At 36.9% G+C, this 17,299-nt stretch overlaps 1 protein-coding gene across 1 annotated transcript in view; it reads right to left on the bottom strand.

The window, feature by feature from the left end:
• JAM3 (junctional adhesion molecule 3) overlaps positions 1-15,533 on the bottom strand; it is a 64,622-nt gene extending 49,089 nt beyond the window's left edge. The window contains 3 exon segments of the mRNA XM_011376233.2: positions 15,323-15,430; positions 15,433-15,490; positions 15,492-15,533. Coding sequence (XP_011374535.1) covers positions 15,323-15,430; positions 15,433-15,490; positions 15,492-15,533 — 208 coding nt within the window.
• Between the last annotated feature and the right edge of the window lie 1,766 nt (positions 15,534-17,299).

The following is a 17,299-nucleotide window of genomic DNA, read 5'->3' as shown; positions in this document are numbered from 1 at the left end:
ATTATTTAAATAATGAAAAAATAATGAAAAAATTTTAATAATGAAAAATAATGAAATTATTTTTAAATAATGAAAAAAATTTTTAAGTCTCTTATGTCATAGCTAAATGTGTAACGAGACAGATTCCAAAATTTTATTCTCCAATGGGTGCTTCTAACTTTTGAACAGTAATTAATCTAGACTTTCAAGGTTCCAACAAACACTTTGAAATGAATATGAATATAATCTGTGAGAGAAACAGAGCTGGGAGGCCAGAATTTAACATCCATAATGCTGTGGTTTAATATCCAACATTTGGTTTGTTTCAGCATTTTTTGAAAAATATTCGTCGAGTGACAGAGTGTTTTCTTTTTCTTTCATAATCTCCCCTATGTTCCCCTAATGTGCAAAAGAAAGAGAGAAAAAAAAACATGTCCATCATCTGAAGGGCTCCTAACATTTCATGGCACACTGATCTCAGCACATGAGATTATTGTCACTTCATTTCACTAAGTGTTTAGGAAAAAGCAATACTAAACTTTCAGGTGGAAACACCCAATAGAACATGGAGGCCTGTTTACTCATATGGCACTTTCCTTTTCTGAACTCATCTATTCTGAATAGCTATTTATCTACTAAGACGTTTATTTTTCATGTAAACTTACTGATTTATATTGGCAGTGCCTTTACTTAAAGATATGTTGCAGTTTCCACTGAAACTTTTTATTATTCAATCCTTGCTAGTTCAGGCATAAAAACTTCCCCCAGGCATAAGAAGTCTAATCTTTTCTACGAATATCATTGAACCACTTTTGAAATCCAAGAATGTCAAAGAGAAATTTTTCCTTACTCTTGAAACTTAAAACTAGGTTTTTGTTTTTTTAGAAAAATTGTGGACACCAATCTGTACTTTAAATAAAATATCTTTCCTACACAGAAAAAATGAATTTAAAAACTTGCCATTTCATCAAAATAAACCATCAGGGAAGCTTTACTGAGAAAGTTCCTCTAAATTAGGATTATAACCTAAAGTTCTGGAGAATCATAAGACTAATGAAACACTAGAACCCAAAGGGAATAAAGCAAAGAATGGTAATATTTTATGTTTATATAGCATTTTATAATTTACAGTACCACTTTCATACACGATCTCATTTGATCCATGTAACAATCCTGTAAAATGGGTATTATAATCTCTTCTCATAGATTAAGAGAACAAGGCTCAGATATAGTAGGAGACAATTACCATCCCCAAATCTGAAAGCATCAGTAATTGAAATGGAAACCAGGTCTTCTGACTCCAAATTATTTTAAAATAAAGATTAAGAAACATACAAATTACACCATGGTTTCTCATCTGTCAAGGCTATAACATCTTTGAACAAAAATACTTGTCAGCCTCCATCTAATATAGCAAGTGAGTGAATCCCCTGCCCTTTACCCAAAACCACAACCAACCTACTTATGGTGCACTGTTCTCTCATCAATGAATATTTGTATACCTATTATGTTCCAAACATTATGCTAGGCATAAGACAAGGTTTCTACCCTCAAGTCACAAACTATTTTGCCATTAATATTTTAATAATAATAAAGCATATTGCCATTAATGATTTATATTAGTAGGTCAATATAACATCAAAGAATATGGGTCAAAGAAGACTATGATTGGGGTGAATGTAAGTTTTGGAGAGCCTGAAGCTGATACAATTTTGAGGCCTCATTAAAAAAATCCTGAATACAAAATGAAGTATAAAGTGAGAACAGAAACCACAAAAAAATTATAAAAATAATTTAAATTTAAAAAGCTAGTAACACAAATATCGCAAAATAGAGAAATAACAATATTTTTATTAACTTCTTAATACTCTATAATCTTTCCTACATGTTTTAAGATTTTTGATCACATCATCATATGTTAATGATTTTGTAATACTGTCTATGGAAAATAACAGAATAATTAAGACTTTCTTTTAGTATGGTAAATGAAAAAATTTAACATTAATAGTTTAGAAGTTTCTTTTAGCTTCACAATTCACTATTCATTATTGGTAAATCATAGGAAAATAAAATATTCATTATTGGTAAATCATGCAAAGTGGTAAAGATTGTTTTTAAATTTGAGCAAACTTCTATCTAAAATTTCTTTCATATTTAAGGTGCAGGATTTCAGGGCATTTCAAATTTTCTTGTAGAGTGACTAATCTTAAATTTTGATACCAAAAAAAAACCCTCATTACCCGCTTTTTCAACTACGTCTCTCATTGCAGTGGAATTATAAGGGCTTAAAAGCAGCATTCACAGTAGATCCTACAACATCATGTCTCAATCCTAGTAAGTCAAATGGCATGGTAGAATATTCCCGGAAGCTATTCCTACATCGACATGGCTAAGCAAAAACAACTATACATAGCAATGACTGTGGACCACATAAACAATCCCACTTAACCAGAACTAAATGTGTTCCCAACTCAACTCCTCTAGGCTGAGAAAAATGCCAGTGGCCATTACAATGCTTTTCAACATAAGAAGTCAGACAGAGGGGAAGGCAGAATGGAAAAAGAGAATAGTTATAACTGAATGTAGCAAAGGCATTTAATAATTTTGGCCAATTTGTGGACACATTGATGGAATGAATCCAGGCCTTTGGAAAGGGAGGAGTCCAAAAGCCTAAACTTGATAAGCTTCATTTTAAATTTGCCTCTGAATAATTAAGGATCTAATGAATTGTATAAAGTAGTAACAGTAGTAGCAGCAGCAACAACAGTTAGCAACAGTAAATCTCTCACATTTATTGATGAAAAATAAAACCTAACACTAAGAGCTTATTATTATGCCAAGCCCTCTGCTACATACTTTACGTAAATTATGTAATTATTTTTTAAAAATATTAATTAGTTTCAAGTATACGATACATTGGTTAGACATCTATATAGTTAGTGAAATGATCCCAATAGCTCCCTTCCTCCCGACCCTCCACCTAGCCAATGTTATTAATGCTAATTGCATTCCCTATGCCGTGCTCCCCATCTCCATGACTATCCATCAGCTACTAATTTGTACTTCTTTAACCCTTCACCCCATTCTCCCAGCCCCCCCAAACCCCCTCCTCTCTGTCCGTCACCAAATTGTCCACTAAATTTGTGAGCCTGTTTTTGATTAGTTTGTTCCTTTTATTCCTTAAATTCCGCATATAAGTGAAATCATATAGTGTTTATCTTTCTCTGTCTGACTTAAATACCTTCTAAGTCCATCAAAGCAATATCTTTTTCCATCCCCTTCCTTTTCATATGTAAGAGTATTGTTTTCTTATCCTTTCAGCCACTGTATCTTTTGGTTGGAGCACTTAATTCTTTTCCATTTGAGGTACTTATTGATAGGAATGTAGTTGTTACCATTCTTTATTCCTGTTTTTGATACATGTTTTTTCTTCTTAAAGAAATCCCTCCAACATTTCCTGTAATACTGGCTTAGTGGTGATAAATAGTGGTGATAAATTCCTTTAGCTTATTTTTGTCTGGGAAGCTCTTTATCTGTCCTTCAACTCTAAATGATAGCTTTGGTGGATAAATTATTCGTGGTTGTAGATCCTGGGTCTTCATCCTGTCAAATATTTTTTGCCAAACCCTTCTGTCCTGCATAGTTTCTTTTGAGAAATCAGCTGCCAGTTTTATGGGTGTTCCCTTATAAGTAGTTATTTCTTTTTCTCTTGCTACTTTTAATATTCTTTCTTTATATTTAATCTTTGGCATTTTAATTATTATGTGTCTTGGTGTGGGCCTCTTTGGATCCTTGTGTTTTGGAATTCTCTGAGCTTCCTGGGGTTGTATGTCCATTTCCTTCACCAGGTTAGGGAAGTTTTCCATCATTATTTCTTCAAATAGCTGTTTAACATCTTGATTTTCTTCTGTTACACCAATCAGATGAATATTTGGAGCCTTAAAAATGTCCCATATCCTCCTTAAATTATTTTTATAGTCTTGGCATCTTTTTTCTTGCCATTCTGACTGAGTGTCCTGATTGGCTTTCCTGTCCTCTAGATAGGGCATTGGATCCTCTTCTTTATTCGCTTTGTTTATTCCGTTGTTTATTCCATCTAATATACTTCTCATCTCAGATAGTGTTCTCCATTTCAGACTAGTTCCCTTTTATAATTTCCATTTCCATTTTTATCTCTTTGTTGGAGTTCTCTACACTTCCCAAAAGTTCATTGAGCATCTTTATAACCAGTGTTTTGAACTCTGCATCTGTTAGATTACTTGAATCTATTATATCTGGATCTCTGTTCTGTTCTGTCATATGGTTTCTGTTTCTTTGTCTTCCCATTTTGGCTGCCTTTCTGTGTCTGTTTCTATGTACTAAGTACAGCTCCTAAGTCTCCCGGTCTTATTAGTGTGGATTTGTGAACTAGGTGTCCAGTGGCACAGTCCTGAGAAGGGTTCAGCTGCAGGCCAAATTTTGCCCAAGCCTCTACCCCTCCTCCAGGGACATCTGTTAAGATTCAGCCAGCAATCCACAGATAATGTGCTTATAGTTGCCTCAAAAGGCCACACTAGAAACGGAGGATAGCTGCCTCCACAACTGTGAGTCTCAGCAAGGAGCACCAGACTATGGCCTGGGTGGGGCCCGAGTTAGGGGAGGCGGGCTTTCAAGGAATCCTCTGGGAAGAGCAACCTCTGTTATCCAGTTTGATGACATCACAGCTATGGCGGCACTGTATCTGGTGCACTGGTAAGGGGGACAATTCAACAGGGAACAATGGATATCGCCAGCACTTCTGTACGGAGTGAATCTCGTCTCGGCCCTCACTCTGACAATGTCTCCCTGTAAGTCCCTGGTGCCCCCGCGCACAGCCGAACAGGCACTGGTGCTCAGAACGAGCAGGTCCGTCACCGCAAAAATCTGCTCGCAGTGGCGGCCCCTTTAAGAGGCTTCTGCCATTGCTACTGCTGCAGCCTCCATCTCACTCAGCTGCTGTAGACTGGGCAGCACCGCGTCCTCATCCCATCCTACCTTCTGCAGTTGCGAAGTGCTTTCTTGAATTTCTCCCTAGTTGTATGGCTTGTTCTTCTAGATCCCAGGCAATTTTTCCTTGCTGCTGCTCCTTGTTTCCATCATACCTTTGATTTGGTCGCCAGAGGGATAAACAGAACCTCTATCATCTACGCCATTTTTTTCTCCTACTTAATTTTAATTTTAATGTATTAGTGTTATTTTGTTACCATTTATTTACTTGTATAAAAGCTTTATATAGTCCTTGGTTTACAAAACAATCCTACAAAATTATATGTTATTACTACTCTATAGTTAAGGAAATTGACTCGGAGAAGTCACATAACAGAGCTGAGGTTCAAACCTCAGTGTAGCTAATGTTCCTCCCGATAAATAGGAATTCAGAAGAGGAAGAGTTCATTCCAGACTAGAGATTTTAAAAAGGCTTAACAGAGCAGTACATTAAGCTGGATAGTAGGGAATGAGTAGGAATAAATAGGAAGAAAACACTCTCCATGTGGGGTGGATGGACCATGATAATTAAAAAGAAATGGCAATGAACAAGAATCATTCAGAAGATGGTGATGAAACAATTCTACAGAGCCAAAAACAATACTCTAAATCTTGTGATTCCCCAATAAAAAGTGAATTAATTAAAGTTTTATGATCAATTTTCTCCTTATAGCTATAATCTTGTAAAAGAAAAGGAAAATGCAACATCTCTCTAGAATCCAACTCCTCTATGATAGATGTGGATGCATCAAATGCCTCATCTATGTAATCTGGCAACCCAAATCCAATGAGCTCTCTCCTAAAGGCAAGACAGCAGTTTCCACTAGAAACTAAAGCTTTACAATCAAGCACATCACATCATTATTCCACTATAGGTGAGGTACAGAAAAGGGTAAGCAATAAGGCTTAAAACTGAAGTCTCTAAACCCCAGCTAAATTTTCTTCCTCAAGGTTCCATTAAAAGTAGCTTTAAAAAAAATGTGCGCTAAAAGGTGCTGCTCACACATAAGAATAGAAACGAACAATTTTTACAGATTTTATTTACACGCAGAAAGTGTACTTGACAAGAGCATAGAAAGTAAAATCTGTGAGCTGAAAAGAACAAACCACAAAAATATACTCCTCCTCAAAAAGGTGACCGACTCTGAACTCACTCTAGGTTGTAATTTGCAAACAGCATGTGGGATATTAGCCACAGGGTACCAGTAGGAGAAAATATTTGTTCTGGCTTCTGTGAAGTCCAAATCCCTCATCCAATGTTATGAAACATCCTTTTAGGCCTCTTTTCTCAGCACTATTGCCTAAGTTAAAGAAAAGGAGAGAGCACAAGGGAAAAAAAGAGACCTGCTATAAATGGACAATGGAGGTAGATGGAAGAATTCCTGCATAATTTCATCTCAGCATTTCATTGTTTTTCATGTGGCTTAACTCTGCAACCCCCTGGAGCTGTACTAACATGAAGAAACACTGAAAATTTAGAGATTTAAGCCTCTCTAAAACTGCATGCATACTTTGTTTTCCACTTAAATCAAAGTCTTCACTCTCTGACCTACCTACAGAGTAATTTAAATTGGAAATGTATAGAGAATATGACCAGATGTTTGACACTATCAGTTATCGTCTCACAGAAAAGTCAGAATTATTAATAACAGAATTATTAATAACAGAATTAGTGGAAAGAATAAGAGAACAATAAAATAATAGTTTTGTATACTACTCCTGAACTCTACATGTAGTTAGCACCTATCGCAGGAGACATTCATTCTAAGCATGTTTTCCCGGGAAACAAGAATCCTGGGATCTAGAGCAGCCTTCTCTATCTGAGGTCCATAAATGATCTTCTGAGGGTTTGTGAACCTCCCAAAATAGTATAAAATGTTTCATATATGTACATAAAAGTACTTTTTGGAGGAAAGGGTCAAGAGCTTTCATCATTTCCTGTAAGGAGTTCATAACATAAATTACTTCACTGATGTACATGGTTTCACAAGGTATGAAACCATGCCTGGTAAATTAAAGATATTTAACTATTTGTTCATACTGAATCACTGCTCTAAAGATCCACAGGTAGGGTTCTAAATCCATTTTTTATTACCAAAGCACTTAAAAGCTAGACCAAATAAGGTCAGAATAAAAACTTTGTATCTGATACTAAGAAATGAGACTGAATTAAGAATACAAACCCAACCAAATAGCTATCCATTTTTTCTTCATAGTAAACAAACACAGGAACTCTTAAAACAGCAGATCTAGTAAGATTACAGCAGATTAAAAAAAGATGAACCTTCCCAACTCTTAGAGTAGAAGAGTTTCAAGCCAAGTTTATGTGGCTCTGAAACACTTCTAAACATTTAGAACAGGAAGAAATTTCTGTGAACCAGGTTTTCAAAACCTTCAAATGCACTTTTAATTAACAAATAAATTAATTCAAAAAATCAGTTAAAAATTCTCTTATATGTCCAGAAAATCAATTCTATGGATCTGAAACTCATACAGCTAAAGTGAGTTTTCAAACAAGGGGAAAGAAATGTGAATGTTTTGACAATAGCGTGAGAGAGGTGGTATTTAAATTACTTTCAAGTGTTTTGGATTAAAACCAATATGCCTTCCCCAAGGTCCAAAAATGAATAACATGCAAAGCTGGGAAATGAATCCGGAATGCCTAACACCCACAATGCCGTGCCCTTTCTTCAGCCAGAAAAGTATCTGAAAGGCTACAAACAATGGAGCATTCCTAAAATGCAGTGGGCGGTTCCTTCTCACAGTACAGGGACTGAGCCTTTCAGAGAACCAGCATTTCATCCCGTAAGAATGTGAATCTCAGATGCAGATTTCACCTGGAAAGCTCAAGACTACCTTTATATTTTACCTCTGAATGTCTTCACCTGTATCTGTTACTAGCAGAGTAAGCAGCTGCTGCTTCAGATGCCTGTCTAGTGTGGAAGAGCTATAATATCCTAAATTTCAAGTTGCCGTACCTTGAATGACAGATGGTTGCTTCTCAGATAAACTGATCCAAGGATAGTTGTAAAACTGGGTACGTCTTTAAAATCATATAGCCCTATCCTTAAAGCAGTGGTGCTTAGCAAGAATTTCACTACCCCTCCCGCCAAGCACATCGGGACCTCTATGGGGGTATACGTGCTCTGAAAAAACACAGCCAATATTTTAATTTTACTTTATATTTAAAAAGTGAAAACAAAAGCATTACCTTCATAATATGAACATTTAAAAAAAAGGCATGTGACTCATGTTAATCAAAAGGAAGAATGAGTTAAGTAAAGCTGAGATCTGTTTCCAGCATAGTAGTTTATTAGATACTCTTGAAAGGCCGTTGTGCTCCAGCAATGAGACCCTTCCTGCGTCATATTTTTTAATGCATCTCTGGGCTCACAGAAAGTGGGGAATCTTTAAAAGAACAAACAAAACAGCTGTGGGCAGAAACCAGAAAGTAATAAGATGAGTAGGACGTGACTCTGAGTGGGGATACTGCACCCTTGGGCCAGTAAGAAGGCAGAGAAGCTAAATCTGAGATTGTCAAATAATGCCAGGGACTCAGAAAGAGGGAAAGCCAGCCCAGGTGGCTGCCGCCCAGTAGAAGCATACTCTGACAAAAGCATCGTTTGGTCAGGACCAGATTTGCACAGCTTGAGATAACCAAATATCGGTTTATGAGTAAAGGAGAAAAAAACAACACCATGAATAAGAGTCATTAAGAAATAACAAACATTAGATTTAGATTTGATTCCCAAGAATTTCAGATATCTGAAGAGTCAGATACACAATATAAAACAATTGTGCGTGAAATGTTTAAAAAAATAAAGGAGTAAAAAAATGAGCAAGCAAAAGAGACCGGATTATTTTTAAAAAGTAAAATTTTAGAAATGAATAATACAATTGGTTAAAAAAAAAACTATGCATTGGTTAAATGACAGATTAGATACAGCTGGAAAAAGAAATAACTATCAAGCATATTATAGTTAATAACCCAGAACAGCACAAAAAGAGAAGAAAATGAAATTATGACAGAAAGGTTAACAGTCTTGGAAAACAGAATGATTAAATAGATCTTAGCAGAGTCCCAGAAGAAAAGAATTAAGAAAATAGAGGCTAGGCAGCTTTTAAACTGATAATACCTGAGAATTCTCAGGAAAGATATAAACTGACAGATAGATAAACTACAACATGTGAACGAGTAAAATCATTAAAAAGAAATCCCGGACACACTGTAAGAACATTTCAGAATGCCAAAGACAAATAAAAGATCTTTAAAGTAACTGGAGAGAAGACAGGCAACCTAGGAAAGATTGATGAAATGACTGAGTTCCTGGACTTAACAACGGGAATGATAGAAACCAGAAAGCATCAGTGTTAGATAGCTCAGGCTCTAAGACAAAATAACTGTCAATCTAAAATTATGTAATTAGTAAATCTATATTTCAAGAACAAGATTAAAACAAATATATTTTCAGATATAAATAAAAATGAATTCAACATCATGAGACCTACCCTAAAGAAAGTGACCTTGAACTACTCTAGTAGCTCCCTAACTGAACTGCCCTCTCTAGTCTTCTTGAATTATTAGATTAATACTTCTAAAATCATTTTGATCAGATCACTTCCCTGCATCAAACTGCCAAATGAATTTCCACAATTTACAGAATAAGGTCTAAATTTCTTAGCCTGGCATTGAAAGCTCTTTGCAATGGACAATCTGGCTCCTCAATTTCCTAGTTGTGACCTTGGGCTAGGTAATTAACATACCTGAGCTTCAGATTCAACAACTGAAAAATGAAACCTATAAAGACTGACTGCTGAGATCAATGAAGAAAGACCAGGTAAAGCTATCAGCACAGTCAGTGCCTGACACATAGCTAGTTTTCAATAAAAACAAACTGTTATCATTATAACTCACTGGTCCCAAAATATAACCTATGTATTCCCAACTCCACGCCTTTGCTCCTATTATTTCCTGGACTTTATTGGCTCTCAACACTTTTATTCTCCTAAATCTACACTTAGCATAAATCAAAATTATTGCTAAAAGTCCACTCTTTCTTGCGATTCTCTAGCAGGCTAGCCCAGAGCAAATGCTCTCACTTCTAAAGACATAAAATATTTACCCAAAATGCTACTCTGTTAGTTAACGATCTAAATTGTATATTCCTTCTCGTACAGGGATGCTCTTGTCTTACATTTCTCTGTTTTCGCTCGTGGAAAGCTTTACTGCCGTGAAAATGGAGATTGCCAAATTGAGATTAGCTGATAAAGTTTCAGCACTCTGACTGACATACATACTATAGAGGAAAATCAGCCAAAAAACAAAAGGGAGGAGGCAGCTGTTTAGGAGTTTAGGATTTGCTGCATTCTTTGTTTTATCATCCTCCAGACAGCTGCACTTCATTCTAAAGACATTAAATATTTTCCTTGGAGAAAGATATCCAACAAGGAAGTCTGTGGCAGGCAGGAAGAAGGATACGGTGCATCAGCTGACACTCTACTTCAGGAAACATCTTTCAGAGTCTACTTTCCAAGGAAGTCAATTTTATCTGGTATTCTCACCCAAGACAAAGAGAACAGGCCCTCTAGGAGTTGCCCAGCTGGCACAAAGCAGGTGTTCAATAAATGCTGGCTGACTCTGAATAAACAGACCAAAGCCACTACTCACATTATTTTGTTTGTTCAAAAACAAAGGGTGGGGGGAGGCAGGTACTCTCATCAGCTCTTTCAGTTTTCCAGTTAATCATTAGCTGAGAATGCCACAGCTGGCTTCCCCACCCAAAAGCCAATGACAGTAAATTTCTCAAATGAACCACTAAGAATGTATGATCGAACAACTAAACTTCCCGGTCAGCTCCTCCTTCACCCTCTGTGGCTGACAATTATGAAGATAGAAAAGGGCGCAATCCACATGCTATCACATTAAACTACACAAACTAAGTTTTCCCATTTAAAAAGAAAATCCTTCCTATTGTCAAATTTAAAATTCCATTATTTATCTATTGGAGGCCAAAACAAAATGCAATTTTTCCCATTAAAAATAATTTCATTAAAGAAAACTTGGAAAAAAGAATCAGCCAGGAACACAGAGAAAAGTAGAAAACAATCAGCCATAAAATGTACCACTCAAAACAGCACCTATCAACATTTGGGTTCATTTTTTTTCCAGGTTTTTTCCTCCCTTAAGCATTAGACGTTTTGTGTAATTGTAACCATGTGACATATACTAATCATACCTGCAGCTTGTGTCACTTAAACTATATCATGAGCATTTCCCCAAGTTTTTCTTCTTCATAACCTTGTATAACTACATAGAGTAGATGATAGAAACAAGATTTTTAAATTAAACCAAGTCAAGAAATACTTGCCATTCTCTTTCTTCCACTATAGTAAAAACTCAGAATTTCCCAAAGCTCCTGGGGCCTCTGGAACTAAGATAATATACATAAAAAATGCCTAGATGCATAGGCAGTTTTTAAGAAATGTTAATTGACTTTAAAGTGACAACCAGAATATTTACTATAATCATCTCTGGAACGATACAAATGAAATTAAATTCAGCCTCTGTTCCAAACAAATTTTTAATATCATTAAGAAGATAAAATGCATTTTCACCCAACAACTAAAGCCCAACATAATCCAGCATACACTCATTCTGGCTCTCCAAGGGCTTGGGATGCTTTATTCATTTTGTACTCCTAGCATGAAGAAGTGCCTGGCACATTATAGATATTCCATAAATATCTGTTGCACTGAACTGAACTATAGATTAAGAGCAATGCTAATTTAGAGAGAAGAAAGATTACTGTGAGCTGAGGTTAAGTTAGGCAAAGCAGACAGTATGGATATGGCAGAATTTGTTATAGAAATGATGTGTAGAAAGGCTGAACCACAGAAGCCTTGGGATACTCTGAAATGAAAATATGTTTGCATAGTTCTAATTTATTAAAAAGTTTGATGTTCCTATACCACCAGCACTGAAATCTCTGCTATACATATTAACCACTCATGGGAAATATATAACACATAAGAGATACTACTTAAAATCAAAGAAACACACCAACACAAAATACTACAGCATTCCTTGACATCAGAAACAAATACTAATTCTCAGGGAGCTTTCTCTATGTCATGGCAAGTAGCCGAGGCAGTAAATTAAGGCTTTAGATCTCAATATAGCTTTCCATAGTGGATACTGTCCTTGCTAAACTAGGTGTAAAAGAATGTGCTTATCAAAACTTACTTTCCAGATCTCTTTATACTCCAGTGAAGCTATTTGCATATACTGTTAGCATTCAGAAGGCAAATACAGAAGATTTGAAATCTGCATTCAGCCTTAACAGCATCACATTCACACCACCTTAAAAAAGAGAATCCAACTTCATGACTAGGGTATTATTCAGCAGACTCCATACATCCTAACTTCATTCACACACATATTTTCCTTTCTTTTACCCCACTTGTGCTTTGAAAAAATTCAAAGAATGTATGAAGAAAAAATTTGCTAATACATCTCTAACAGCTGCTAGTTGGATGTACTAAATCCATAGCTTCTTCAATTACATTATGTGGCCATCTCAAAAATACAAGTAATACGAAAATACAAAAATAATACAAATTTGGTTTCCTTCAAAAGAACTGAATTAAGCCTTGCCTACTGGGCTGCCTTAAGAGCTTAGGGGTTGGGTGTATGATTATTTTGCCTGGATGTAATTCTGCAATTTCTTATGATTAAGTATCTCCCTCGCCTGAAGCACTCAAGAACAAATGCCTATCAACAAGTCATCTGGGAATGAACAGCTGATTTGAAGTACTGCATGCTTCGGGGCAGGTGTTCCTTGTTTTGCTGAAAATACACAAACAGTCTGATCATGATTACATCTGTCAGATAATTTAAAAGAAAATAAAAAATAGGTCATTTAAAAAAATGTTTCAAGAGTCCAAACAAATGCAAAAGAAAACTTTTGCATTTGCAAAAGAGAATTTTTCTTTTTCAAAAATGTCCCCGCTTCAGCACATTATCTTATCCCAATAATACAAACTGTTACTGTTTTAGTTCTAATGAAGCACTTCTTTCTAGGACATCAAAGATTTGGAAGCCCAACAGTAACTACTACATAATCATTCAAAAAAGACATGTGGCATAACATCTACAAAGCTGAATTGCACCTGTCACCAACTTAACAAAAGAATGTTATATACAAACCGCATGGCTTTCAACATTTGATAACTCAGTTAAACTCATCTGTAATAAGAACAACACTGTCAAATGGAATAATAAAGTAACCCAAACTTGGATTAACACAAATGGTTGAAGATTCCAAATTACTTCTGTTTCTTCATCCAGAAAATGGGAAAAATAATAGTAACAACCTCTTAGAGTGCTTATCAGTATCAAATGAATACATGTCAAATTCTTACAAAAGAGCCTGGTAAAGGGTAACTAATAAAGAATGTATTATACTGGAAACCAAAATTTTTAAAATGCGAATACTGAAAAACAATAGCAATTTTAAAAAGTAATCATAAAAATAAAAAAGACACAGCTATCATGACCTGTGGAAGAATAGTTTTCAAGTTGTTACAGTATATTTACAGCATAAACTAATGGAAAAAGAGCCTCCCTACTAAAAAGATAGCTACATCATTCAAGGTGGATTAATAAATTCTACTACCTTGATTCTTTGTCATTGGTCTTATTTTGCAAAGTTTGATTCTTCCTCCTATTCTCTACAGGTAAATCTCAGCTCTTAATATCAAGAAAGCCACTAAATGAGCCCCTCTAGAATACAAAATAAAAGGTCAAGGTTATGTGAAGTCCTTAGAATCATCTAGATTTATTAACAAAGCATCAAGTTGAAACTCATTCCTGAGCTAAATTGTCAAATGTTTCTGCAATAAAAACTGCAAACTTTCATGTGAAAAGCCTTTATCAACAATAGGGAGTTGTTCCAGTCTCTGAATAGGACAGTGTCAGTGTGACCAACAAAGCTGGGAGCTGGACATTCCTGACACCCTTGTCCCCTGCCTGGCCTTTGACCACTTATATCACTCAACCACATGTTTTTGGAAATTACTCTCAGGCAAAGTATATGGACAACATCTATTGCCTGAAACTTATCCCTCATCACAGAGCACTGTTTCCACAGCTTTTATCCCAGACCCTCACTTTTTACTACAACCATTATGAACCCATGAATGAGCATCAAACACAGGAGTGCTTTGTTTTCCTTGTCCTTCCAGCCCCACTCCCAGTCACTTCGTGTTTTAATTTGTATATTCTGGAAGACATCATGGGATGACAACAGCAAATAAGCCAAACAATGACCTAAAAACTGAAAAAAAAAAAAAAAGACCTCGTTTGGTTACCTGCAGATGGCCAACAGGGAAGGAAAAGTGTAGCGTAGTGTTTTAGGTCCACATGGGTTTGAGTTTTCACTACTTATCTGGAATGCAGTCTTGGAAAAGAGATTTGACTTAGGTCTTAGTTTTCTTATCTAAAAATGGATTAATAAACTCACTTCACAAAGTTGTTGTAAGGATTTAAATAAGATTATGATTTCAAAGTGCCCCATATACAATATGTGCTCACTAAACAGAAGCTTTTTCAGTCCTTCTGTCCAAATGTCGCGGTACACACGAATCTAATGAGAATTCCAGACAGTGGAAAAGACAAATCAAAACTCTCAAGTTTATCAGTGTATCCTTATCAAAAAAACCCAGATGCTATTTCAGGGTAAGAGTCTGCGGGGTCTCCTAAGCTGGGCTGGAGACCAAAAAAAAAAAGCATTTGATTGATATCTGTGCCATTTTATTTCCACGAAAGGAAATCTAAGTTTGCCCAGTTCAGTCTCTTTGTTTACAGTAAGGGACAAATCAACAGCAGAGCCCCAAAGTGTTGTGACCAAGAGCCAGACAGGCCTCAGAACTGTGCCGCGCTGGTCCTTTCGGAAGGCCGTTCACAGTCCACTTCGGGGGCACTGTGCTCGTTACACAGTGTCTTCAAGCAAGTTGCCCATGCCGAAGCTGCCACTGTCTTTCCAGAAGGTGGTGCCTTCTGCCTGGGTCGAGCCCACCGCCCGCAGCGAACTGCCCAGGCCTCTCACGGGCCCCCGCACCCCGCGCCCAACTCGCTGGGATCCCGCCGGGAGGCCGGGATCCGACTCATCTTCCCGGGACGCCGGAGCCCGCCGCTTCTCTCGCTCCTCCTACTGAGCCCCCGGAGACGCCGGGGCCGGGACCGCTATTCCCGCCTATATGGGCTCCAGCCGCTTCGGCTCGCTCTGCTCTCATCACTCCCACACCCTACTCTCCGAAAGGTGGAAACTCGCAGACTCACCCCTGAAAAGCAACAGCAGGAAGAAGTCTGGCAGCCGGTCGCAGAGCCGGAGTCCCGGCCGCCGCCTCAGCGCCATGTCGAGGGGAGCTGGGGGACCGCGGGCGCAAGGCGCAGCCAAGATTCCTTGCGCGCATGCGTCCAGCCTGCTGGGACACTGCTACCCGCCTCTAGTTACCATAGCGACAACCTGGCCCGCCAGAGCCGTCACCATGGTGACAAAGGAAGCTGAAGGCAGGTTGCTATGGATGCAGGGATGCCCTGGACCTGGGCCCATGGGGTCTCTTTCAATTAATTCGGTGGGAGGAGGTAAAGAAGCGCGTTCAAGAGTGCGGTGGGGTAAATTTCCACAGCTAGAAAATGAGTACGTCACTACAGATTACAGAAGGAACAACCAATTAAAATTTTAAAAAATGAAGTGTTTCTTGTTTTACAAAAAGGATGCAGCCCAGTTATCTTGGAAGCATTGTTGCTTGCGCCTCTTTTGAGGCCCTGATTCCAAATGTGACGGAAGGAAAAAGTAATGAAATCTCTATAAAACATAACAAACACATATTATGCAGTACATAAAAGTGATGTATTTCTAAAAAGAAAAAGTTATTTCTATGGTAGATCAAAAGCATGATAGTATATCCAATAGTTTATACTGCAAAAACTCAAGGTACTTATTTTGCTCTGGTTTCTGAATGTTGAAATGGTAAGGCTAATGGTAAATGGGAAATGGGAAATGGTAAGTCTACAGAAGAAAAATGGAGCAGCATCTTATGAGAACAAGCGGACAAGATGAACAGAAGAATAAAATGTACTGGAAATTGGACCTAAAGATGCAAGTAGTTTTGACTGTCATTTAATACTGTGGAAAATTTTTGAAATGGCTTGTATTATATGTAATATAGAAAGTACATCTCTAATGCTCCAGGAAATAAGAGCAAAAACAGAATTTTGAGTACAGTTATTAGTAAAATATGCCAATTTCCAACAACTATTTTTTTCACTGTAAATTCTTATTGCAACATTCTTTATAATAACAAAAATACAGCTACAGAATTAAATACTGGATTTGTTTTTCAGGACCTTTGGCCCTGGGCTACAGGACACAAGTATTTCTTTTAGGGTGGATATGGAAACTTAAAGATCCAGACCTTGAGCAGAAATTTAAAGCTTTGAACTTACCATTTTTATTCTCTCAAGTTCTTTGGTGCATTTATTTATTTATTTATATTAAAATTATTGGGGTGACATTGATTAATAAAATCAAATAAGTTTCAAGTGTACAATTCAACAATATATCATATATATTTATATACGTAGCATTGTGTGTTCACCACTTAAAGTTAGATTTTCTTTCATCATCAAATATTTGACCCCTTTTACTCCTACGTACCTCTCCCCACCCCACTTCCCTCTGGTAACCACAAATCCACTGTTCATGTCCATGAGTCTCTGTTTGTTTGTCATGTTTGTTTGTTGTTTTCAGTTTTATATCCTGCATAAGAGTGAAATTGTATGATTTTAAACTTTTTCTGTCTGGCTTATTTCACTTAGCATGATTATCTCAAGATTCATCCATGTCGTCACAAATGGCAGTATTTCATCTTTCCTTATGGCTGAGTAATATTCCATTGTATATATGTACCACATCTTATCTATCCAATCATTTATTGTAGGACACTTTGGTTGCTTCCATGTCCTGGCCACCATGAATAATGCTGCTATGAACATTGGGGTGCATATATCTTTATGGATATATGTCTTCAGGTTTTTTGGTTAAATACCTAGAAGAGGGATTGCTGGGTCATATGGTAATTCAATTTTTAGTTTTTTGAGGAATTTCCATACTGTTTTCCATAGTGGTTGTATCAATTTACATTCCCACCAGCAGCATATCAGGATTTCTTTTGCCCCACAACCTCTCCACACTTATTACTTGCCCTATTGATGATAGCTATTCTAACAGGTGTGAGATGGTATCTCATTGTG

The sequence above is a fragment of the Pteropus vampyrus genome, unplaced genomic scaffold (assembly GCF_000151845.1).
Source record: "Pteropus vampyrus isolate Shadow unplaced genomic scaffold, Pvam_2.0 Scaffold288, whole genome shotgun sequence".
Taxonomy (NCBI): domain Eukaryota; kingdom Metazoa; phylum Chordata; class Mammalia; order Chiroptera; family Pteropodidae; genus Pteropus; species Pteropus vampyrus.
Note: the sequence above shows the minus strand (reverse complement) of the source record. Positions and strands in the feature narration are given on the sequence as shown.